The sequence below is a fragment of the Parasteatoda tepidariorum genome, chromosome 1 (genome assembly GCF_982258835.1).
Source record: "Parasteatoda tepidariorum strain Cologne lab strain chromosome 1, Ptep-v5.0, whole genome shotgun sequence".
NCBI classification, from domain to species: Eukaryota; Metazoa; Arthropoda; class Arachnida; order Araneae; family Theridiidae; genus Parasteatoda; species Parasteatoda tepidariorum.
Genome location: NC_141755.1, coordinates 46734063 through 46761964, shown reverse-complemented (window position 1 = coordinate 46761964; position 27902 = coordinate 46734063). Strand labels below are relative to the sequence as shown.

At 27.2% G+C, this 27902-nt stretch overlaps 1 protein-coding gene across 11 annotated transcripts in view; it reads right to left on the bottom strand.

The window, feature by feature from the left end:
• The window catches only part of LOC107441332 (uncharacterized), a 65757-nt gene extending 43369 nt beyond the window's left edge, over positions 1-22388 (bottom strand). For 6 of the 11 annotated variants that reach the window (XM_016054549.4, XM_016054554.4, XM_016054552.4 and 3 more), the window contains exons 1-13: positions 22102-22278; positions 21040-21184; positions 19091-19155; positions 16873-16897; positions 13702-13784; positions 11124-11206; positions 9713-9747; positions 7836-7981; positions 7672-7721; positions 7306-7351; positions 7141-7224; positions 4208-4280; positions 961-1145 (exon numbers count right to left, since the gene is read on the bottom strand). In XM_016054549.4, coding sequence (XP_015910035.3) covers positions 961-1145; positions 4208-4280; positions 7141-7224; positions 7306-7351; positions 7672-7721; positions 7836-7981; positions 9713-9747; positions 11124-11206; positions 13702-13784; positions 16873-16897; positions 19091-19155; positions 21040-21178 — 1014 coding nt within the window. In that variant the 5' untranslated portion in view covers positions 21179-21184; positions 22102-22278. Of the gene's footprint in view, positions 1-960; positions 1146-4207; positions 4281-7140; positions 7225-7305; positions 7352-7671; positions 7722-7835; positions 7982-9712; positions 9748-11123; positions 11207-13701; positions 13785-16872; positions 16898-19090; positions 19156-19496; positions 19549-21039; positions 21185-21862; positions 22003-22101 lie in introns of those variants that run through there. The other 5 variants (XM_087162646.1, XM_016054551.4, XM_016054550.4 and 2 more) reach the window with 5 other exon arrangements.
• Positions 22389-27902: the final 5514 nt, after the last annotated feature.

Genomic DNA, 27902 nt, shown 5'->3' with positions numbered 1-27902 from the left:
ATATAAAAATAATTCTGAGAAAAAAGTATTATTTCTAGTATTATATAGTATAAAAGTATTATATTCTAGTATAAAAGTATTATTCTTCATACTAAATCTTTCTATACAATGATATAAAATTCCAATGGAAATTAGAAACATATTGTTTGTGTGCAAATATTATCAATTGTAAGATAAAAATCATAATAAAACTTCTAGTGTTTTAGATAAATATGGAGTAAGCAAATTTATTTTTGGAAAAATTGCTTATTAATTTAAAAGCTAAAATTTTACAGTAAAATTTTAATTTCGAAGCTAAAATACACAATTATTTCAGTTTTAGAGAATGCAATTAGTTATACAAGTTAAAACTTTGATTAATATAGTGTAATATTTTGTAAGAAAAAAATATTAAAACTGATCTTGGAGTGAAATTAAGATAATTATCCATTTTATATGCTTCAAAATTCTATCAGCATTTTTGTCCGATCTAGTGAATGTGAATAAATTTTAAATTTTTGTTTTTCAAAAAACCCATTGGTTGTGAAACTAATAAAACATTGTATTGTCACTATGAACATATATGCATGAAAAACGCATGCTCTAGGATACAAAAAAAATCCATTCGCAGTTTTCGTTTTAACACACCAATGCGAAGATAACAAAAATAAATATTAACACCAAACAATCTTCAGTGTAAATTAGTTTCATAAGCAATAGCAGAAAAATTTTTATGAACATGAACGGAAACTCAAAATATAAGGAGCTGTACTCCTTATATAATTATGTGATCATTCAAAGTTTATTTACATAAATTTAAACATATTCTAGTATAATTAGAATCTTAGATAGATACTAGTTAAAAAAAAATCAATTCCAAGAGAATACTTGTCCAAAATTAATTGTATAAATGAAAAATCCTTGAATAGAAAATATTTAATTAATATACTTTGTCACTTGCGAATAATACAAAAAGCTAACCTTTTCTTCTTCATAATCTTCTTCTAGTAACCTGGCAACAAGTTTTTTTATATTATGATCAGGACACCAAAAAGTTATTTTAACTTCATCCCTGCCAAACTGTACATTTTCAGAGTTGGTTGACATGAGTTGATTGCAACTACATTTTAATTGAAGAATGAGAGTTGTCATCTCCTCTGCATTATCTATAGAAATGAAATGATTTAATGAAGAATTACATTAAAAGTTGTTATATACTTTACAGTTTTACACAATAATGAAATGTTGAATGGTTATACTTTACTTACCTTAAACTTTAAAAGTCAAGAAAAGGCATATAGCTGCTTTTTCATTATTATTACAAGGTGAATCTAAATTGAGTTTGCAAAACAACAGAGGCAGTAACCATCCATAGAAATTGGTTTACATAATATAATGAGGCAGAATAACAGCAACAAAAAAGTAAAATCAGAATTTCAACATAAACCTACAGCACCATTAGAAAAACAATTGAATGATGCCGAAAAATTTAAAATTTGATTTACTGATCAGAGAAAACTCACAGCCAGAGCTTAAAGTAAAGGGTATTCTCATTCCACAGATTACACAAGAACACCCTTTCAAATATTCTTGGGTGCTAATTTTGTCTGTGGCAATAACAATCCTCGCGAAAGTTGAGTTCAGACGCCTCTGGTATGCTAAAGATTTAATGAGCACCAAAAACAAAAAGAATAGTGGGTTGAAGAATGGCGAGCAAGAAAAACATGCCAATAAGTTCGCCTAACTCTCAGAGTGAAATGCAACCCTACATTCCATGGTAACAATTGCTTGTATAGATGTCTTATCTGCATGGGTAACTTTATATTGTAAAAATAATTTTTATTCACCAAAGATAATTGAAAATTAAGCATGTGATATCCGTATTCATCAAATTTGAATTTTGTTTCTAAAACGAAAAATAAAAAAGCAGAGGGTTTATAACCGGTAATAATATCCCACTGTGAAAAGCTTCTGACTAACACAGTGTAAAACGAAATAGGAATATAGGTAGGTATATTACGATTCACTTAATTAGGGTGCTGCTATGCTGGCTTTTATTCAGAACATTCTAAATTAATCAATATGTTCACTCAAGTCCACCTTCTTGTATACCCGTTTTATAATTCTTCCGCTTTTTCATCCTCTCTATATGCTCAAGTCATCTTAACACACCTTTTTCAATTCTCAACACTACATCTTTTTTTCATGCCACAACACTCCTTCAAATTAACTTAATACTTCAATCTTTACGACTTAATCGAATAATACCTGATATTACACCTAATAACGATACTATTCATTGATAAAATAAAATTGTAAAATATTTTAAAATTTCAATCATGATAATGGCTAACAAACATTAATGTGAATAAGAGTATTGCATCTACTTGGAAAGTTTGTGTAACTCAGGTTTGCAGTTTGTTGTTTTTTATTTAAGTATGATTCCAATAAAACTTCTGATTTTGCTCTTCTTAAGGTTCATGCATGAAAATGATTATTTACATGAATTTGTAAGTTCTATAAGGGAAAGAACAGCTATCTCTAGCTTTTTCAGTGGGATTATACGAGTCAGGAATCCTATTCCATGTGTAAAGTCAGCGCATCTTCCTTCTTCAGGTCTTTCAAGCAGAGCACTTGAGCTATGAATTAAGCTTATATTTGTTTTTTACAATTTTTCTATATCAGCGCTATGACAAGACAATCGAATTTCAAGCTCTATAATTCTGTTTTTTAAATTCTGAAATTATATTTCAAAGTTGCAAATGTCAGTATTAAAAGGAGAACATTTTAATTCTCAGATCATTAAACTGATCATTCCTTAGTTCCGGATAAAAGACACCCTTTTCAAAGATAATTGCTTTCAACTTCTGTTATTAAGGACACAAAATGTTTCAAAACGTTTATTCTCAATAACCAACATGCTTAGTTTAGCAGCAGAGGATCTGTGTACTCACTTATGCAGTTAACCTTGTTCATAACAAAGTCTGATTTAACAAAAACCTGGATTCAATGAAGAAATAGGAAATACTTGGTTGATACAATGCAGAGTTCTCCCTGGGAATAAAAAGGGCAAAGTGCTTCCTGGTAGAAAAGGGTTTGGAAAGTGCACTCACTTAACACCGTAAAACATTTATCAAAATGTGTAATATCATGTCAATGTGTATAACAACTGAATTCGATGCACAACAATTTTTAAATTACCCTCTTATTTTATTTTATGTGTATATTTCACCACGTAATTCTCACTCGTCATCAAAATTTGTAGTTTATAAAAAAAATAATTAAAGGCATGAATGGTGGCTTATTTTTACAAAAAGGGCACATTTATGGGGATCAAAGGGTGGACAGACTTTCTGAAAATGCTTAGGGAGTACACTGTAGAATGTTAAATCTATTGGAGCATAACCTACTTTTAATGAACAAACCCCAGTTTTAGCAAGCAATATTTTTGTGATTCATTTTATAAAATTTCTCCTCAGTTCAACCATTCCAACTCAGTTAATCTCTTCTTAGAGATAAATTTTTGGGGTTGACGAATTCGTATTATGGTTTTCAGGCAGTAAGACAGTTAAAAACAAATGAACTTAGTCCTTTTATACTGTACAGAAAAAATAATAAAAAAATTAATAAGTACTACATTTATAATTTAGTAAGTATGTATTAACTTTTATGATTTTTTAAGGTACCGGTTTTTATAAGAAATCGGTTGCAACGAGAAAACAGTTACACTCTATGCATTTGTTCTAAGTGAAATTAACAATATTTTATGTTAAACTGTATACCGCCAACATTTGCAATTAAAATAATTATTTCGAAAATTAAAACTACCAAGAAATAGTAAGAATTAACGTTTTGCACTTTTGCTAATAATCTGCTAAGCAAGAAACATTTAGTAAGTTTTAAAATTAAGAAATAATTAAACAAAAATTTGAATAACAAGTTCACACATGAAGTTTAAGGATAATTGAACGAAATGATTAGATTTAAATTTTATTAAAATAGAATTGGGAACTAGATCCAAACCTGTGTTAAATTAAAACAAATATAAAAAATATGCTCTTTAGTTTAGATTAAACTTATTTGGCATATTACACACAGCGAAATTGCATTTTAACTAACTTCGATTATGCTACTAGGTAAGAATGATATAACTCTTATTTTAGAATACAAGAATAAAAAATCAAAAGATAACTGGTTATGAAGTATCAAAATAATTTGAAATTCTTACCACAAATAGTATAATTATCTATCATTCCTGCAGATATAGATACTGTTTCCCATGGTGGATCCTCCTCTTCACTCTGTATTTATTAGGGGAGAAAAACTAAAGCTTCTTGTTTTACTCAAACAAATAAGTTGAATAATGATATTTAGTTATTACATCCTAAATTGAGGAATATCTCAAATGTGAAAATCAATATAATGTTTATTACAATGTCTTTTATATAATTGTACAGTTTCATTTTGATTGTAATGAAACTTGATACAGATAAATCAAAAAATGAGAAAAAACACTGTTGACATATGTACTTCAAACCATGAAAGTGGGATGTTTAAGAAATCCTTTTTTTATAAGGTTATTATTCTGCAAACAAATTGTAAAAAACAAGTGCCATGGATTGAATATAGCTCTCATTGAAACAGCTCACTTAGAGTAAAAAAAATTATTTAGAGTTATTAAAGTATATTTTAATTTAACAAACATAAGTAAAAATTATTTTTAAAAGTTATTTCTTTATTCTGACATCACACAATGCAATCTCACAAATAAAACCCCTCAAACTAATTCACTTAAAAGCGAAAAACCACATGCAAATTGAAAAAAGATATAGGCAAGAATGTTTTGAATCAAATAGCATTCAGGCAAAGGGGATAAACTTAATATTCATATATCTGTAGAGATGATCCAAAATGAACATTGATAAGTGTTTTGTTGCCCCCATTGAAAGCAACATAGGCTGGCTTCAACCATATATACAAGGAGGACGAGGACCATTCTCCTAGAGGAGATTTCGTGAGGCAGAAAAGGTTGCATTTTTAAAGTTCATAAACCAACAAGTCATAATGAAGAGTATAAAATGTAGCTTTAGTAGATCCAGGATTGTGAAGGACCAAAAAGTTACAGTCTGCCTTTGCCTCTATCTAGACAGATTTAGTTGGGCATAATAGATTGGTCATTATATCTTGGGTAGGCCTATCAGGAGAACATACCAATCACAATGGGCTAGAAGAGCAGAATTTTTGGAGAATGAATTCAGTTTAAACCTTATTATTAGTGGTTTTACACAATATAAAGTTTAAAACAAAGAGTAATTGATAAAGAAACTTGTTCTTTTCTTCCCCACAGACATGTAGTAGCATATCAGTTTAATTGACTATTGATTATTCTGCAATAGTATCAATTAATGTACAGGGAGCAAAAAAGAAAAGAAAGAAAACGAACCACTCTGAATAACTTTTGATCTAATAATCAGATCTTCATGTTATAGGACTCAATCTTAATGTGCTTAATAATGCTTAATGTGCTTAACAATCTTAATAATGCTCAAGTGGGTAACCTCAATGGTAATTAATAATGCAGACGATATTTTAAGTTACAAAAACATTCTTTCTCTGAATAAACATCTTTTGTAATACGATTCGGATTACTGACCCCAAAATATAGGGTGTAGCCGCAATCTAGGAAATACACATTTTGCCTATTTCACTATATCTCAAGGACTTTTTAAGCGAATTAAAAAATTTTGCACACAGTTGCATCTATAATTTTATTTAATAATGGTCGAAAAAAATGCTGAATCACTAAGTATAGAAATTTTTAAATCATTTTAAAGAATATAATTTTACAAGGCAAAATACAAAATTTGTGCAAAATCGGCCAAATAGTTCCAGAGAAATCGAAATTTAAATATCTGACTTTTTTTAAATTCAATTTCTACAGTAACTATTCAAAGAATTTTGCTCAAATTTTATATTTTGCCACTCTAAATTATATGTTTTAAAATTATGCAATAAATTGTACACCTTACAATTCAAAATTGTTTCAACCATTATTAATAAAATAATAAATAATTACTAAAAGAAGTTATTTTTTGCATGGAATTATCTTTGGATGAATGAAATTTATAATTGTGTACAAATTTTTTAAACTTAATTTAAAAAGTTTTCGAGATATAGTGAAATATGCAAAACCCATTTTCAATTTTAAGCCTTGGCAAAGAAAGACTTAAAAGCTGGCTTCTGATAAATGACAAATTTCGTGTCATAGAAAATTTTTAAAAAATAAAATTAATTCACTTAATAAAATTTCACTTACATTTATTCAACTTTACTAATATTTGGTATAATCGCAGAAGATAAAAAGTAATAACCACTTTCAATGATACGTAACTGTGTAAATACATAAAGACATTTTCACCACAAGTAAATTATTTATTTGATTCAGATTTCAACTGTGATTTTATGCATATTTTTAAAACAGTAAATAATTAAGAATGACAAATTTACAAAACCAAAATTTACCTTATATATTAATCAAATAATTGGATTGGTTTAAAGAGTTAATTTTTTTTTTTTTTTTTTGAAAAAAAAAAATAGCTACCTTTAATAAATTTTGTCTCACAACCTCATTAGCATAAGTAGTATGGCCCCATTTATAAGTAATGCTAAGCAGCTACTTTTAAATATATGTTAATTGGCCACAATAAAAAAAAAGATTGTTTTTACATTGTTTTAAAAGCAATTACTTCAAAAATGCCATTTTTATGACAGTTTAATGATTTTGATTAGAAATTTCAGAAAATTTACCACCACATTCTTTTTAAGTTTTGCATTACTGTAAATTGATAAATTAGCAATATAACTCCATCCCAAAAAGCATTTTCATACCTACATTATAACTCCATCCCTTTATTTCTGAAAAAATTAAAGAATATATGGATATAAAAAAATTACACTAAAGTAACTCACTGCTGCAAAAAGTTTATCAAAATAAAAGAAAGACAAATAAATTTACTTTTGGCTTAATTTTAACCATTTTGCCACAGTTTCTAGCAATTTTTGAATATAAACACCAGAATATAAAATATTTGTTTAAATAAGCAGAATTTAGTAAAGTAACTGTATTTAAAAGAAAAATAACATAAAAATTAAACAACTTACAAAAATCTCGGAACAAAAGAAAGATATTATCTGAGAACCAAAGCTTAGATCGATCCAGAAATCACTGTCTTGTGGCTTTTGAAGCTAATAATGATAACATTAAATATAAATAATAAAATTAAATAAAAAAAAACTATGAAAGTTTTAATGATATTTATTTTTTACCTGGAATTCTCCTAGCCAAACTGATTTTGCCATAAATGAGAATACTCTACCATAAATAAATAAGTTATTTAGAAACTGAATAAAAAATTAGAAATTGAGTAAAAAATTTCAATTCTGTTATTAATTAGAAAATATATTTTAATAGCATTATTTTTATAATCAACCCTAATAGAAATTGCTTCAAATGCAGATCTAATAATGTTTTTAAGTAGCACTTCTGATAATGGCTCAATTCTTAATTAAAATTCTTAAACAATAATAAATTATAGTAATTATATGTGTCAAGTAATATGATAATGAAACATTTTATTTTCATGATTGTACAATTTCGTTAATATATCTAAGGATTCTTAAAATATAGTTTACCTCGGTATGGGCTCCATCATGTTAATGTAATTTAAAATTTTTCGACTGTCCTAAAAACAAATTAAGAGAAGGTGTTTTTCAAAAGCTTACACAGTCTCAAAAATATATTCTTAAAATTCTAATAAAGCACTTCTATTTAAATTGAATACAAAGAATATTTTTACCTGCTCAAACTGATCTTGTCTGAGATTTAAAAATTTAGCTTTGAGTTGTTTAGAAGAAAACCAAAGGCGTGCCCAATAAATCTTATCATGTACACATGATGCCAATCTACACATAACTTCAAACATGGCAATTTGGCACTCAAAATCTGTTGTAAACAGTAAAAGAGCACAATGATTTTCATACATATAAATCTATTTAAATAAACAATCATTGTGCAAAATAATTTAATTAAAGCTATTTAATGTTAATTACAAAAATTCCTTAAAATATTTTAAAGGATAGTACAGTAAAAGACCTAGGTGATGCAATTCAATAAATCACAATTCTCCAGAAATCACAGCAGCTTTAACAGGTGTAAATAATGAAAATTGCAGCTAAGAAATTTCTATAACTGAGTAAAGAACAATGAAATATTTACATTATTTGCTTAACTATTTGGCAAGAGGTTTCTATTTCAAAAGCTAATCAAACCCAAATTGAAAAACTTGTTTTTTGCTAGTTTGAATGTTCTAGAAAAATTATTTATTATCATTATTATGATTGATCTGTTTCAGTCAAATATATCTAGAATATGCCATGATTAGTAGGTTAGTCTAAAGAGACGTGAAATAATCAAATATATTACAAAATTCAATATAATGCCAAGGCTTGCGTTTTAAGGTTTGGGTTTCAAAAAAGTTATTCTATTCAATTCACCATAAAAAAGAAACAAACTGTAAAATTTGAAGTGATTCATAAAAACAATCACGATTGAAATTAGGGAGTATAACAAAAAATAATTTTACCATTTTTACCAAAACATGTTAACAAACTCTAAAAAACATTAAGTACTTTTATAAATATATAAATATTTGTAAAATACAATAAAGTTTAAATAAATGATCGCTTTTCTTTTCCTCAGACTTTGTACTTACACTAGCTCGTACTTGCTTGCACTTGTATTACACTTTGGTCTTCGATTTATTTTCCTCAAACTTACACCCAAATTCTCATTTTAAAACTTATTAAATTTGAAATACTTGTTGGCTTATTTTATTTAATACACATATTTTTTAAAATAAATGTAAAAAAGCAATGATAATCTACTACTTTTGATTTTTATTAGATGATTAGTGGCTCTGCATTAAGTTAAGGTTAAACCAAAATCTAATAAATATTTAAGCCTGGTCAGTTAAGAATTGGTATTTTTAAAAGAAATTTAAAAAAGTAATGCTTTTAAGAAGGAAAAATGCATAAAATCATACATTTTGCTCTTTCAAATCAATTCAATAAGTAGTTGACACTCTTTAGTATAATCCCTATAACAGTCACACTTCCAACATGAAATCTAATTTGACTTTCAATAGATAAAAATATTATTTAACTTTGCAATTCAGTGTGCCCAAAGTTTTTTACACTAAAATGAAATATAATTTACATAGCATAAGATAGTTTATAAATAAATAAAACAACTCATACCATATATGTCTTAAACTTTCATTATAAAATATTTTTTATTTTAACCAAAATTTTAAAAATCTCATTTTTAAGTTAAAAAAATTCAGATTTTGAAAAATACTTGAGGCTTCCTGAACAAAGACGAAATTATATTCAATGTCATTTCTAAAATTAATTCAAATTTCTTGATTTATAACACACTTTCATCCTCATATGAAACAAGAATTATAGATTTTTTAATGCCAAATATTTTTCTAAATAAGTAAAATAAATGTATATATGCAATAAAAATTTAAGATAAATTAAAATGAACAATTAATCATTAACTTTAATGAAACTATATAAAAACTTTAATAACTTTGCAGTAATGAATTCTTTTTGAACAATAAAATATACCAGGCTAAAATATATAAACAATTACAAAACAAATTAATCTTACCTCCAATAACAAATAGTCTCTTCCCCAGAGCCACGCTGAAAAAAAGGTATTTATTAAAGAAATTGAAGAAGCAAATTATTTTGTAATTAAAAGTTAAACTACTATTTATATGAAATTTGAGGCTTGTGAAGAATGCTGACCACATTGTTGTCGGTCTCAAAATTGAGGAGCTTTAACCTCCATAATCCTTCAAGGCCTCCAATGGGCTGTTGCGGGACTGCTTTACTTTAATTTCAGATTGATATTTTCTACCACCTTATATTAAATCAAGTTATAAATGGAATAAAATTTAATTTTGTTTAACCATGATTTTTTTTTCTACTTTAAAAACAAAATTCTTTTTTAAAAAAAGTTATCATTATATTATTTGATTATAATGTAAGTCAAATAAATGGTTTTACATAGTCAATATAAAATCTGCATGAATCAATATAAAATTTGTAGTAATACTGATGACTTTGTATTTTTACTTTAAATGCACTAGTTAAATTGTTTTTTAATAATGTTTTTATTTTATCTTATTAAACTTTGATAGTGAAATAATTGTTAAAAAGTAATTATTATTTATGATAGTTTAAATAATAGTTTTAATTATGCAATGAAAAATCACTAATTTTAATTATGCTTTGCATGTATATTAACAAGGTTAATACTAGTCATATTTAAATAATATTTCTTTACAACTAATAATTTTAGAAATTCAGATATAAAAAAAAATTAAGGACAATTGCGTAATATGAAAAAAGTAGTTTGTAGAGAAAAAAATGCAGGAAGTTTCACAATTTCAACATACAAGAAAAAAACCATTGAAAAATATATTACTGCACAATGAAAGAAAAAAAACTATTTTATTGATAATTTTAATTAATTGTTAATTTTAATATTTAATTGTTAGAAATTTTATGTCCTTCAATGGGTTTAATATGTCAAAAAAAATGATATTTTAGGTGTTTTATTTATTGTTTGCCTTAAATAATATAATTATTTTTATTGTATTTGATGTAAAGCAAATGATAAACCTTTTACTTGAATTTAAAAGGTCACTTACTTACATCTGAAAAAATATGGTAATGCTTTAAAGTATCTGTGCTAACCTACATATAAGCATGTGTTTAAACTTAAGAACAATTTGAATAGGGGCCATTACTTAAAATTAATGCTATGTTTTGGAGTCGGAAGAAAGAGAATGGTTTCAAAACTTTTCTACATTTTTACAAATTGCTTTCGGCTTTTTAAAAGCTGATAAAATTAATTTACTACAAGGATAAAATAAAATAAATATGCTCAAGTGCAGATTTACTAAGATTCCTTAATTTATTGTTTAAAAAATGTAAGAAAATAGAAAACTGAGATAAACTAAACAATGCCTCTAAAGTACCAGTAATATTTTTTCCCCAAAATAATAACTTACACAACAATTTCTAAGGACTTGTCATTTATAAGCCATGATGCAACTTGTTGATCATCAAAAGATTTGTTGAGCATATTAAGAACCTAAAAGAAAAGCAAATTAAAAATCTAAATATTCAAACAAAACTCTTTGATAAAAATGAAAGAATAATACACAGCATTATAGTCTGCTTGTGATTTAGGAAGTTGCTTAATAATTTATAGTGAGTTATGAAGAGATGCTAAATAAGTTCTTAGAAAATCGGAAATATAACATTTGCAGTATCGAAAAAGATTTGCATTCTTCACTAAATTGTTCTTAATGTTACAACTTTATCTGAGACAAGATTGCATGTCACAGTCGGCTGGAGAAAACAAACATTCATTAAGAGAAATGGGGAGAAATTAATTTCCTGAGGTTAATAAACAGTTTTGTTTTAAAAAGAGCTGAGTTCTTTCTGTTTAACACTGAAAGAGATCAGAGCTAAGTTAAATGATAAACGTGGCATATTTGCACCTAGTTAAAATTGTGTAAATGAGTTTATATAACTACTTTCACAAATAATGAACATCTTTCCGGCCACAGGTGAATTTCTCCAAAATGTTGGTCACAAATTCACCAATGAATTGATTTTAAGTGACAAATGAATCAAAGTGCAGAAAATAGTTGATGGTAAATTTTGCAAGAAAAATTGAGTATGAAGAAATCTCGACAAGATGGGAACCATGTTTGTTCTCCTTAGAGATTCACTATTCAATTATAGAATTATTATAACTTCCACTTAATTCTCCAAATTTGGTTTTCAGTGATTTTTTTAAACCTCAAATAAAAAGGCTATCAGAGGCCTATTTCAAGAACCTTACAAAGTTCTATCTTCAGAAGGCCTAAAAAAATTGGAAAAACGTTAAGGAAAATATGTTGAACTAAAAGAAGTATATATTGAAAAATAAAAAAGAATTTTTCCAAAATCATTTGTTTTTCTACTTTTTTCTAATGAATTATTTAATAACCCTGGTACAAAAAAAAAATTATCAGGAAGATTTGTATATATTTATTGATATAAAGTCTATCTATACTTACAGCTCCTTAAATAACTAATCATTACTTTAAAATTTATTCAAAAATTATAGAACTTGCAAACAAAACTCTACAAATCAATAAATTATACTTTTTTTGTAATCAAAACAACAATAAAAAAAAACTTTTGTCAACTTCTTCAAATATCCTATATTCTTTTCTTTACTAACTATAAATGAATACTGAATATGAATTTACTAACTATAAATGAACACTGAAATATATATTTCATTATAAATTAGTTGGTATTCTTGACGCAAAATAGTGCAAAAAATTTGTTGATTACAAATCATAATTAAAACTTATTTAATATTGAGCAATTTCATTGTGACAGATTAATAGTTGAAAGATAAATTTTTTGCTAAAATTGCACTAAAAAAATTAATTTAAGCATGAAAATATACAAATGTATTATAACTAATGACCATTAGAAATCATACAAATGTATTTATAATTAATAAAAGACATTCTTTAAATAATTATGGTTAAAAACATGTAATAGTAACAAACAAACAGAAATTTTCTCCATTTTAGTTACCTTTATGTTTAAGTGTATTATTTAAAAATAATGCATATTTTATTTTAAAAACAATGTACTTTATTTGATGCGAATTCAAAAATATTAAATAATCATAAAATTTAACTGCTGCCACAGTATAAATAAAAGAAAATCGAATTACTTCCTATTACTGTTACAGAAAAACAAATTAATTTCTTCCACTTTTTCCCTAATAAATATTACAACTGATAGTGTTATTTACTATATTGGCTACTTATCCAGTAAAATGTGCAGTTTGAGATGAATTTTCATGAAGAAATCACCCAGTATTAGATACATATCTTTGTAAAATTTTAAAAACTAAAAAAGAAGCTAACATCAGTGAGAAATGGCCTTAATATTAAAATGTCTTTAAAGGATTGAAAAGCACATTTTTTTTAAGTAAACTTTTTCAATATGCCAGTTTTCTCCAACAATGACATATTTCTTAAAAAACACATTGTATTTTCATGAAAGTTAGAATGTTTGTAATATTTCTCCAATCATAGCTAAGATTAATTAATGAGCTACATTCTTTTAAAAATGACAATATATTCTATGATATTATAATTAGATGGCTAATACCCTGATTACAAGTGTTTGAAACTATTTTCCAACCTTTTAAAACAAATATTTTAATTTCACTGAAAAGTAGATATTTTTTATTTCTCAAGATATGTAATCAAAGTTGTCTATGAGAGTCATTATAACCACACAATTTAATGTACTTAATAGTCTCACATAAATATTTCAAATAATAAATTTCAAATCCAATAACAAAAACTAATTAGTTTTTATTAAAGAAAAATCAAAAGCTTTATGAAATAATTATAGAATATTTTGGAAATTAAAACTTACAAAATTAATTGGTGAACATTCCGTTGTTTTAACTAATATTGCTCTTATACAATAAAAATAAAATAATTTGTTGAAAAATTAATAAAATTTTAACTTTCAAAAGGCAGAAGGTAACATGTATTTTACCTGTTTAGTGTTTGAAATACTACAATTTACATTAGAAGAAATTAAGAGAAGACTTCTTGATAAGATTACAGTTTGCTCCAAACCTGTTAAAAAAGAAATTAAAGTAACACAAGAATAATTTTAAAAACTTTTTTTTCTCTTTCTTCAAAGAATTTGCATCAGATTTCATGCTTCGCTCATAATTACGCAAGACTATGATTTTAAATTTTTTCCTCAGAAACTTATTATGAGGTTTTTTAGCGTGTTAATTAGAAGAACAAAAAAAAATTTAAAGTGTTTTTGAAACTTTTTCAACAAAAAAAAAAGAAAGCCACAGATTAAATGCTTTTAATTGGAAGCAAAACTGCAAATACTATATTGCTGAAATGAATTGCCAACACTTTAAAATGGACAAATATTCTAAATAATAAAAAAAGAAAAAATAATGAGGGTTTTTTTTAAACAAAAGTTCATTAATTTGCAGACATTTTTTTTTAACTTACATGAAAAACATTGAAATCAATTTACATTCCTTCACTTTTGACTATGTTTATAATCCCCAAAACAATGAAGTGTTTGAGTAACTTTCCAAGCCACAATTAAAAAAATAATTAATCATAATCGCTTTTCATTAAGAAAAATCTTCCTTTAGCATTTTGTGTGGCTTTCAAAATTAGCACAGAATAAGTTGAGATAGACAAAACTTAACCTTACAGTTGCGAACATCTTTTACAAACTCATAACAGTTATAAAGATAGCATATTATTGGCTAAAAAGTGCTATTTCATACAGCAAAATATGCTTCAAGCAAATTAAACAGAAAAATCTGACTGATACCTAAAGTCTAATATTCATTTCATACATTGGTGTCCTAAAGTCAAGCATCACTCTTAAATAAGGAAATGTGTGTGGTGTATAATTTTATTTAAAAATTACAATACATTTTTATAGCATTTTGCATTAATTTTTAATTTGAAAAGATGATAAAATAATATAACCAAAATGCAAGAGAAACTTTCAGGACCATATTAAATACCTGAATAGGAAATTATGACAAAATGTTTCCACAAAATAGACAAGTGAAACACAGCATGCGAAATTTAAAAAAAAAAAAAAACATAAAAATCTATCATACTTCAATATTTATTAGAACCAAAGGTATCATAATGACTTTAAGGGTGCACAACCTGCAGTCCACTGAATTGCGGCCAGCGGAAGCTTCTAAACACAAAGAAAATGAAAACATTTTTTCAAAAGTAAAAAAAAAAATGTCAAAAAGTTTAAATCGGACTTTTGAGTCATCACTTTTGGACATGCTCAATTTTCTCAAATTATATTGTAAATCTATGTTGTTTCACAACCGCTAAAAAAGCGACTGTGAAACATGTGCGGTTGTGTGATTTCCCAGAACTAAAAGTCTGGGGGGGGAATGACAAAATTTAATGCAATTAATAAAACTATATTATGAAATTTGAAGAATTGCTATCTAATTATTCACAATTCTTCAAATTTCGTTTCTTCATTTGTCTCCCAGAACTTCAGAATTTGAAAACCAGGTGCAAGCACATGAATTATAAATATAAGTAAAAACTATATTTCTAATAATAAACTACACTATATAAAACATAATCTAATCAAAAATTGATTTTAGATTATTATTTGTTGTATCTATACCAATTGCGAAAAAAAATGCTTTCTGAAAATGCTGCCGAATATTTGGCCGACTGAATTTTTGACAAAAGGACCAAATACGTGCTACATCCTAAATTTTAATACAATGTTATTGCATCAAGTAAAATTCACAAGTGGATTAAAATGTGAATTTTTAAACTGCTAACAGTTAGTAATTTTGATTTAAAATTTTTGAGCTTAAGTGATTTTTTTAGGAAAAAAAAGAAAATGCTTATTAGATAAAAAATCTAATATTTCAATAAAAAGAAATAATATCTAAGATAAATATCCAAATAAGTACTGAATCTCATTTTGAACTATAACGGTTTTGTTTTTACTTTAGGTTTCTGTTTAAACCTTATAAATTTTCTTCAATTAAAATATTTAATTTGAATTTATATTACTTAATATGTATGTATTTTTTTAAAAATATATATATACTTTCATTCTCTGAGTATAGCAGTTTTTTTGATGTTAGAATTTATTTTAAAATAAACTTTTTTATTGCATAAAATGATTTTTTAAAAAAAACATTTCTTTTCTCCAATGTTTATTTATTTTTTACTTTATTTAGTTAGGTACTTATTTATTTTTGATATGATAAAAATGGGAATTTTGTTTAAAAAAAGAATTAGTTTTTTATTTTATTTTTTAACGAATTCTATTAATTAAAAGCTATTTTATAATTAAATTAATTTCCTTCAAATATATTACCAAGTTTACTGATAAAAAAAATTTAGTGCTTAGAAAACTTATGTGTAAATTAATATTACTATCATCGATGGTATCAATATTGCTGTCAACTTGTCTAAATACACTTGCAGCCCTTCATTAGTTGAGCAAGAAGCCCTTCACTACAAAAGGTTGTGCACCCCTAGATAATATCAAAGGTAAGTAGTCATTATGATAAGCATTTTAAACTTATCATTTTTATTATCATATAGTCATTAATATTTTATATTTATTTAGTGTTTATACAAAAAAAATTGTACGAGGAAATTTTATCAAAAAGCACTGATTCTTTATTTAAAATGCATTACACATGACTTTTTTTCTATTAAAGTTTCTAGTTTATAATTTTTTTTATTACAAAAAGAAAGAAAATCTTATGGCAACAAAACAAAACTACTGCAGAAAAAGAAAAATATTATTTAAATGTAAATTAATTTGTAGAAATAAGCCTATTACATTTACTGAAACAGGTTGAATTTTCATTGAAAAAAACTGCTATGCCATTTTAAATTAAGTAATACACCGTTTGTGTTATATTGAAGACCTATTATAGCATTGCATGTATTCGAGCATAAAATAAATTTAGCCTTATTAAACATACTAGAATCCCACATACCTGAACAAATTTTAAAAACCTAAAATATTATGTATAGTTATCATAGGCATCTAGAATAGAGCAGAGTCAACAAAATTTGTAGTAGAAAGTTCATGAGGAAATACCCCCAAAAAAATGTTTGTAAAAAGAAAACCTTTTAATAATATCTTTTAATATGAAAAAACATTACTTACTTAAATTAGCAATAGATAGAATCTCCTGAAAATGCATAAGAAAAATAAGATTCTAATTAAAATGCAATCTAATTACAATACAGTAGAACATTGATTATCTGACACCTTTAGAATAAGGAGTAAGTCGGAAAATTGAAATTGATGAATAGCTGTGGGGCATTTTCAAGACTATTTTTAGATGTATAACCATCAAACTCTGAGAAAAATTACACAAAATAAGTACTGCCTAAAATAAAAATATATTTGCATTTTAGTAATTCTATCATAAAAAATAATACAATCTCATAAGAAAAACCTCATAAAATGTTTTTTTTTCTTTAATTTTCATTTTCTAACAATCAGAATTTGGATTCATCACCACAATATTAATTGAGTAATATTACGAGCAATAATGATACAGACAAACATGAGAACTTTATTGACACCTGTTGGAAAAAGTGTTCGATAATCAAAGTGTCATACAATCAAGTGTCAAATAATTGAGGTTCTACTGTACTATCATATTACTAAAAAATTATTCACAAATTTCTCGAAGTGCAATCAAATATGCTTAATTTTTTTAACAAAAAGAAATTAATAAATAAATAATTTAAAAGGAAAAAGTGCTTTAAAATTTCTCAAAATAATTAATACATACTCTTAAAATCCCTCTCCTATTAAAACCAATAAATTGCTATAATTGTTAGTGAAAATTTATTGAGTAATCAAGTAATATTATGTGTAATAATGATAAAAACAAACGTCAGAGCTTTATTGATACCTATTGGAAAAAATATTCAATAACAAAAGTGTCATACAATTGGAGTTCTGCTGTACTATCATACTACTACAAAATTAATCACACATTTATTGAAGAGCAATCAAATACGATTAAAATTTATAACAAAAATATGTAAATAAATAATTAAAAAGGTATGAATAATTAATATTAGAATTATTGTGGGCGTATTTTTTGAAGCTGCAGCAGAATAACATAACACAACATTTTTCCTAAAATTGAAATCGGCACATATCATTTTCAAATAATCAATGAGGTTTTTTTTCTTTCTTTTTTTGTAAACAAGTCATACTAAATCATGCTTCACACAAAAATACTTAACAGATTTGGATTAAATGAAAAAATTTCTGCAAACACAAAATCTCATTGAAAAATTTTTTTTCCAATAATTAACTCTTTTAACCAGTTTCAACCCTCTTGTCTCCACCTAATATTGGTGGAATTCGTTTAAGAATCTAAGATTTTTTAAAAACATATTTTTATTTTTTAAAACTCTATGCTGAATATTATAGATACCATGCCTGAAAGTCAAATGTAATTGCAAGAAAAGTGTAGCTGCATCAAATAGAGAAAGACATTCTTGTTTCAATGTCTGCCAGATTTATCTGCGGGTTAAAATATGAGAATTTTGACCATTTTTTTATTTAGAGTAATACCAATTTTTTTTTACGATGATGGAAAATATTGACAGTCAGGTGAAATGGAAGAGTTTTTATTGTTTCTGTTTATAATGAGCATATTAAAAAATTGTATGTGTGAGTAACAAATTTTCTACAAACAGGGTTTGCTAAAAAATTTTTACTTAACAATAATAATAAATTTGTTGCATAACATAACATTAATTATCATAACAAAGATAATTATTAATGCTATCTTTTTGATATAAAATAATATATTATGAATAATATTAATATGAAAGTAATAAACAATCTATCCATCAATCTGTGTGAGTCAGTTGATTAAGTAAAATTTTTTCTTTATTTTTTCCACTTACTGTGGAAACAAAGAAAATAAGAAAAAAAACTTTAAAAAAATGCCAGAGCTTCAGATTGAGACAGAGTTTTTCCCTCGGCTAGCTAGCAAACATTTCCCACCATTATTGTCATCGAATAATTTTACGTAAGTAGATTAAAAAATCTTTTAACTAGATACATTTTTAATGATAAAAAAAACTCTTAGAAACAAAAATTGTTATAGAATGTTTGAAATGTCAGTGGAATAAATGAAAATATATAAATACCAAAACCAACTAAATAAGGTGCATAGTTTACATCTTAAAACTATTTTTAACACAGCAAAGAGTACATGAAGTTTTGAAAATTAGAAATTTATATACATAAAAGCCTTTGAATTTCTCAGTTAAAACATTAAAAAAAATCCCCAGAAATTTTAAATTTGTTAAAAAAAACTATTAAATTGCATCAAAATAGAACTACTCACTCCAATCAATAATAAGATATTATCGAGAACAACAGGAAAGTCAAAACAATCATCAAGATTTTCTCCTATGAATAAATAAAAACAATTTACACTAGTAATATATATATAGACGCACACATAAATGTATGTTAAAAATTGTCACAATGTCCAGTAGATGTTCTGCAACAAGCCTTTAAATAATTACAATCACTAGTTAAATTATATTTATTTAATGAAAAATAATTTATTTTACAAAACCTTTAATTTCAAAAACAAAAAAAGATCTTTCATTGGTTGAATATCAAATAATATATTAATACCCACAACACAATTATTAAGAACATCTGAAATTTTCATTTTCAAAAATAAAATTTCTAAAAAAAATAAAACATTTGACTTTACTTGTGCTTGACCGAAAATCCCTTACTTTCTGTTCTTTCAAATCAGCTTTTAGGAGTTTCAACAATTTCCCTGCATCTGTTTGTTTGCTTTTTAAAAATAAAAACACTTAATCGAAAATAATCTGCAAATGCTGTAACAATCTGCTGCTGTGCTGTAAGGTTCCTGCTACCTTCATGGTCTAGAATAAAAATCTGAAGTCTACAGAGATTTGCTCAATTTTGAAAACACTTTTAAAGCCTGTAGAGGTAAGCAAAATAAGCACTTCAAGCCAACTTTACTAAACCAAGAATCATACATTAAAACATAAATTTAACTTCCAGTAGAAAAAATTTGCTTACAAAGCAGAGCTAACTGGCATCTCCAAGATACATGAATAATTTTCATTCATATTGAAGGCAAATTCAAAGCACCAGATAGAAAAAAATTCTTATTCATTAATATTTTATCCCTGAGATTTTATTTATCTATTTTAAAACTTTTCAGTTAAGAAACTATCTACAACAAAATGATTGCCTAGCAAACATGAATTGATGAACAAAGCGAGCAAAAGGCCTCTATTTTAAAATAACTTCAGATGTAGTGAGGCCAATATGATTTCTTGAGAATATTTATAGATTTTTATTACAATAATCTTATATTAAAAACAACAATAAATAAGTATCAGTTAGCTAAGTGCGAGTACTTTAAATTTTTTGCAAAAAGCTTTACTAAAATTGATTTTCTTTTTAAAACTCATTTATTAAAAAAATAAACCCTTCAGTGGATTCATTGAATTGTTTTTTATTATATTGACAGTTTTTATATCTTAGGTAATATATATTTTTTATAAAACAACTATTCTGACAAAATGCTTTTAATTATTATGGGAAACTATAGAACAGGTTGTTTGGAAACTCACCAATGATGTGATCATAGGTGTAACAAAAATTTTAAACAGCAATGAGATTCTTAAATCCTATATTTAGTAAACATAATGGGAAATTGAAACTATCGTACATTACAAAAGTATTTCTTCAATATTGACACATAAACCTCTTTACAAGTCACTAACGTTAGCTAAAAAATAACGGTAATTTTCGGAAGTAGTAAGTAACATTTAAATTAGAAATAAGTAAGTAATAAGCAACACTTGATTTAATGAAAAGAAAACGTTGCAGAGACGAAATAAATCTTCGATTATAGAACTGATATATTTATTTACTTATTTTGTTTGAGATATAAATGAAATTTGAGTTTTTGGGATTTTCTAATCTTTTTCTTAGGTCTCTTCAACTTTAAATTATTTGAATTTGACCATATTTAAATCCTATCAAATAGTGATATAAAGAAATAATTACTTAAATTAAATTAATAATAATTTACTAAGAACTTTAAATGAATATTTTTAACAATAAAAGAAATAAAATTGTCTCAAAATAAATTAAATCACATTTTATTAAAACAATTGAAAGATTAATAAAAAAATTAACATATGACAAATATAAAAAATAACAAAAATAAATGTGCAATTAAACAGTCTAGGTAAAAAAAGAAAAGAAAAATATATCAACTTCAAAATTAAAATTTACCTAGCTTGTTAATTATGCAATCAAAATCATCTGAAGTAGCATTTTCACTTGCAAGAAAATTGAGAAGCTCATCATTTTGCCCATACATTATGGCACTCTCAAGTAGGATGCACAAGCCTTCTGGAAATTCTTGAACCATGCTTATCTAAAAAATTTAATGGAAATTAAAAAAATACATTAATTAAAAAATTTAAAAGAAATTAAATAAATTGTTTTGTTTTTTTAATTCAGACTTGTGTAACTTGAATTTTTAAATTTATCATATAAACTTAAATAAACTTACTGTTAAAAATTATCTTATCATATAAACTTAAATACCTGCAAGTTGTTAATTATTAATACAAAAATCTAATCTCATAAAATAATTGCATTATACTATTATATTCTTATAGAAACAAATTTTAAAAGGTAAAGTAATAGAGTTCAAAAATTACTTAACAAGCTAAAATGCAATTTGTTGGAATAAAAATTGCACATTTTAACTGGGTGGCATGATTCTTTCACAGGATTTGTACCACAAGTGGCTTAAAATGTTAATAAAAAAAAAAATTAATAACATTAAAATAGTTGAGACTGGCCCAACATGCCCCTAGGTTTGCCGACCCAGTTTTCTCAGATATTAAAAAATAATAAATTAATTTCCCCACAGTAACACTTCAAAACCTGTTATAACTAAATTTGTAAATTTTTAAATATTTCTTATTCAAAAATATTATATATTTACTGTGTCCCTTATTTTTATCAAAATCGGTATTTTTATTATTACACACTAAGGATTAATTCTTATTAGTTGAACTAAAATTGAATTTATAGCAGCTCCTACTTTAATGGAATGAGTCTCATCCTAATTTGTGCATAATCCTACAAATAATCTTTGTCCAACCAGTGACAATGTTAAAAATAATTGGTATATTATTACACATACTCTTTACTATTGTTACATTCTTATATGCAAAGAGTATATTGGTACATATTTCTTACATATCACCATAATAACCTTCCATTTAAGAACAATTTACAAATTAATTGAAAACAACAAAAAAAAAGAACTTTTTAAATTACTTCTTTGATATTCAAATTAAGATTAGCAAATTGTAAGAGATAGATGGAATCGAAATCTATTAGCTACTACTTAATCTAGTTATTTGAGTAATTAGGTGAAAAGTTATATACAATATCTTTCTTCTAAAAATGAAAAACAAAACTTCAGAAAGAATTAATAACACCATTGCCACCTTAGAAAAATATATCTTTGAATTACGCGCTAAAAATTGAAAGCTCTAAGTCAATGCAAATAGAGGCGCTAGTGTTCCTCAAAAGTGAGAAGTGTTTTTAGCTTGGCGAACAAAGAACACAGGGCGCGCTCAAATGATCAGAAAGTTGGGTCCACAACCGTGGTTGCCGGGAGAAAAGTGTTGCACCAAACAGACTCCTCAATTCTGCTTTTAACATGCAAAGTCTATAGCGGGCTTGTCATACTTTGAATCGATTTTTCTTGTTCAACAATCGGAGTGATCAATTAAAAAAAATACTAATAATTTTTTCAATCTTTCCTATCCACGAAAATGTAGGTTAATTTTTTTTTATCTTTATTACTTTTTGTAATATTGCCTTTGAAACACAAGTTACTTTCTACCTTTGAGTAAGGGAGGAAGGCAACTTCCACCCTTATTAGGCAACTTATTAGTCGAAAATGTTATAATTTATTTTTACGACAGAAATGATGGTATTTTTTATGAATCCTCAAAACTGAAATGAAAGAGTTACATCAATTTTCTTATAATATTACTTCTACGTTTAGAAAATTATAAAGCTTATCAAAGATAGTTTTTAAGGAATTTCTTAGAAATAAGTTATACTTTTGTAAGTTATTTATTTGTCCTTTTATTTACGACATTTACAAATAAAATGTGTTCATTACCCACTTTTACCATTATTCTTTGTTATTAGGGTTATAATAATTTTAAGTTAAAGGCTTAAAATTAAAAATGAAGTTCCTTTATTATGTAAAGTAATCACAAGATATTACTTGATAAAAATTATTTGATAAAATATAAATACCTTTTAACAAGCAAAAGCTGATAAATAATATATTTTCGCTCTTTAATAAGTTCTATTTTCCTTTATTCCTTTAAAATAAACTTCATATAAAACTGCGCTTTCAAAATATGCAGTTTAATAAATTTATACTAGATAACTGCTTTAGATCAATAAGGAATTTCTTTTGTAAATAAAGTTAAAGACAGTTAAATAATATCTTTGGCGATAAGTTTTTAAAGTAACTATAACTGAGTAGAAATAATGTAAGTAAAAATGATGAATATGAGTTTGTGGGTGAAGTTTTAAATGTATCCGAGCTAAATTATTTGAATAAGTTAAGTGATATAATCGGAATTTAGACCTGTCTTAATATGATTTAAAATTTTGTGATAATTAAATCGAATAATTTTCAATTTTGATGTTTCAATTTGTTTGTGACAAATAACAAATAACCCCGGCGTTTATTTTTTAAGATCATATCATAATTCCAGTTCGAAGTTATTAATACAATAATAATTGTAGTTAGCAAAAGTAATAATTAAAATGAAGTGAGTTTTTAGTGAAGGTTAATTTAGTTCATTCAAATTGCGAAATTCAAATATTTAAGTCTAAATCAAATTTACATAGTGAGCAACCATATTTGCTTAAACAATGGATTAAATGTTAACACAGTTTTTTAAAGTGGTAGAATTTAATTAGTTTCAAAACGGTGTAACAATCTTTAAAAAAATTTAATTAAAATTAAAAAAAGATTGTTAAAAATATTTGTATTTGAATTGTAATTGAAAGAAGAAAATTAAATGCGTAATAAAAAAATAAAATCTTGAACTCAAGGTTTTACTTTAACATAAAAAGTTTTAAAAATTAGCAAATCAATTTTAAAAAAATTAACAAACTTTATTTGATCTATAGAGAAAATATAAATTTATTTTTAATGTAGTTACTTTATATGAATTACTTTCATATGACTACATAGTAAAATTTTATAAATTTAAATACTCTGGTTATTATTAGTTCTCTAAATAATCAAATCAAAATAATAAACAATTCAAGATATAATTAGAAAAAGTGCATGTTAAATAAAATGATAAAACTATTTTGAAAATAAATAAAGTCGTTTTAGAGTTAAAAAAAATATTTTTTAAGTTTTTCTTACAAAGAGAAAAAGCATTCGCGATCGCAACACTCGAATACACCATCTGGGGAAAGACCGGTTTCATGCCTTTAGCCCTTCTCCCTTCCCTCTCCTCCTCTTTTCAGTTATATAGGAATGTACTACGATATTTTCCTTTTTCTTAATATTTTTCCTTTTTACTTTATAAAAATATTTTTTAAAATTTCCGTGATACTTTTCTTTAGAACTATGTTTAATGTAGTTTTTAGTTCCATATAGTGTTTCAAGTTAAAATATTTTAATTTATATGAAAATCAAGAGAGAAACTAACGTACTTCCTTCTTCTATGACTTTCCACACGCTAATGGAGAAAGCATGTAAAGTGTGCCATAGGACCATGTTGCCATAGAGCTGCACAATGGGCTATTGGCGACGGTAAGTGCTTTTAGCAAAAATTTGATTTACGAGATCTTGGCCTACGACGCCATGCACGAAACAACTGTTATAAGTAATAACGCGTCAAAGGTGTTCGGCATTAGTTCTCGTTAAACTATTCTGCCGTAAAGTACTCGACTTTGCGTGCAGCTGCACGCAAAGTCGAGTACCCTTCGGTACCAAATGATTCGGTACTGCACCCTTCGGTAGCCAAATGACCTAGGTCATTTGGCTACCGAAGCGGGGTTGCCATCTCATCTGCAGAGGATCAAAATTATGATGGCATGTCTTCGGATCCTCCTCAGGGATGTTTCCCAGACCGTCGCCAATAGCCCATTGCGCAGCTCTAGTGCAACGTAAATGAACTGCAACTACAACGTACATCCATTAGTTTTAGCAACCGTATCCCGGTGATACTCCGAAGTATGGCTGACCTGGTCTCGATGGTTTTTCGAAATACGGCTAACACTCTGGCAACCATATTCAGAAGTATAGCTGACCCCCTGTCAACCGTACTACGGTGGTATATCGAAGTATTGCTAACCCGGTCCCGTTGATATTCCGAAGTATGGCCGATCCCGTGGCAACCATATTCCAAAGTATTGGTGAATACCTGGCAACAATAGCCTGAATATGGCAGACCACATGGTAACAGTATCCCGCTGGTATTCCGAAGTATGGCCGACTCGGTCCCGGTGGTAATCCGAAGTATGGCTGACCCGTTGATATTCCGAAGTACTGCTGACCACCTGGCAACCATATTTCGAAGTATGGCTGAACCCCTGGCAACCATACCCCGAAGTATGACTGACCCCCCTGGTAACCGTATCCCGGTGGTGCTCCGAAGTATGGCTGACCCTCTGTCAACCGTATCCTGAAGTATGGCTGAACTCCTGACATCCGTATTCCGCGTTGTATCCCGAAATATGGATGGCCCGATCCAATATGGTTATAAGCCACCACCGCTATTTGGGTGATTATCTTAAGCCCGCTGGTACCATTGCTAACTTCAATCTTCTTCTTTTTATCTATATTTTGCTTTATTGAGTAAACATAGTAAGATTTAGAGACTTCAAATTATAAAGAATTGTAGAAGAATGTGTAAGGATTAAAATGGAATAGAAAAAAAAATTACATATTCGATGATTTAATTCTCAAACAGTCTCTTAAAATTGTAAGGAAAAAAAATTATGTATGGTCGATCTGAAAGGAAAGCTGAGAAAAGGTATGATCAAAGCTACCAAAATATGGAAAAGTATAGATAATAAAAACTCCCAAAAGTTATACGTAACTCTGGCTCTATGGGAAAATCAAGATGCTCGGTAATTTTTACCGAAGCGTTTTGATAATATTTCAAATTAACAATAAAATAAGATTTTTCAATGTTCGTTAAATTTAGGTCAAAATTGGTAATTTAATCATTTCTTACAAGCCTTATCATGGATGGTGTTTTCTACACTAGGGAGCGCTGCAAGCTCGGGACCGCTTAAATTTCCGGGTTACTGTTTCAGTTGTATTTTGAAGCCATTTGGCATCATTGTGTTTTGAGATTCTTGCAAACAATGCATTTGATTACTTATTACTTATATTTACAATGCTAACAATACTTGTGTTTACAATACTAAGAGTATTAACACTAACGTAAGATGGTGCACAGCTTGCAACACGAACAAACAGTAATAAACAAATGGAAAGAGGCCAAATCAAGACTGCCAAAAAAGCGAGTTATTCAAAATCTAGCAACCATGTCACCTTATTTAATAATAAATAACAAAATAACTAAAACAAATTTTCACTCCAAACTCCCCAGAATTACATAATAACATTAATATCTTATGAAATACAGCAGATTTGAGCTCAGAAATTATCTAATTTATTTCTTTTATGGAAAACAAAATTATCCGTTTGAAAACATCGCCTATCAGAATAACATGTAGTAAGCAGCTGCAAACTTTTTAACCGGAACTAGAGTAGGTCCCGAGCTCGAGATTGTTATTGTTTACTTTTCTACTGAAAACAAAATCCATTCCGTAAAATTTACTATTCAGTTTCGTATTTCTTACTAAATATATGGTGATAAGAACTATAATTTCGAAAACCAGAATTTCCAGTAAACTGCTACAATTTGAATGTAAAATAAAAATGAATAAAATTAGGAATTAACTTTTTACGTCGTTATTAAATAATCCTTTTTGCGTGAAACATTTATTACATTTTTATATAACCAAAAACTAAAAAGGAATTTTAAAAACAAAAATGTTTTGAAGTTGCACTGTTAAAATTATTAGGTTTAAATTGTATTCCAATGGAATCGAGAGTAAATTCTGTACCAGAACAAAAAATGCTGGAATCTTTTGATTCATAAGTTTTTAATAATGATCTGAGAGGGTTGGGGAGCGCCAGCGAACAGGGGGCGAAGCCTCCTAGTATATATTAATACAGTTAGAAAAGTTGTTGTTGGTGTTGTTCATTTCGGTCGCACTAGAGCTGCACAATGGGCTATTGGCGACGGTCTGGGAAACATCCCTGAGGATTCTCAGGGATGATCAAAATTGTGATGGCATGTCTTCGGATCATCATGATCCGAAGACATGCCATCATAATTTTGATCCTCTGCACAGGGGATGGCACCCCCGCTTCGGTAGCCCGACGACCTGCATGCGAAGTCGAGCACTTTACGGTAAAACAGTTTAACGAGGACAAATACCGCTCACCCTCTGTCCCTACGCAGGCTGATCCAAGTGGTCACCCACCAGCACACTGGCCGTAGCCAGTGATGCTTGACTTCGGTGATCTGCTGGGAACCGTGTCTTAACGATCAGTCCACTGCGGGACCAGTTAGAAAAGAGGGGAACTTTTAATTCAATAAGTTTTAATGAAGAATTTGCTTATAGGAAGAAAAAAAATAAAAATGATGGTGTGGCTATCGCGGGGGGTTGACCCTCTGATGAGGTGAACAGAAGGGATGTGCTCCTAATGTGTCAATGAGAAGGTATGATTGCTTGATTGAGTGTATCTAGATCACGATGGTTTTAGAATAAAAAAGGAATGAAATTTCACTCACACATACGAGGCCTGTCTAAAAAGTATCCGACCTTAATTTTTCCCGTGCTAAGTAATTATTCTAAAGCGGCACCATCGTGCACGGTGGAAGGAGGAACCTTAATGCACATGCTTGAATTTTTTCACCGCGTTCGGTTGTGCCAGTCGCTGGCTGGTGGTCGCCAAGTAAGGTGCTGTTCGTAATGTTCGTCGGATTTAGTTTTCTCGTAAG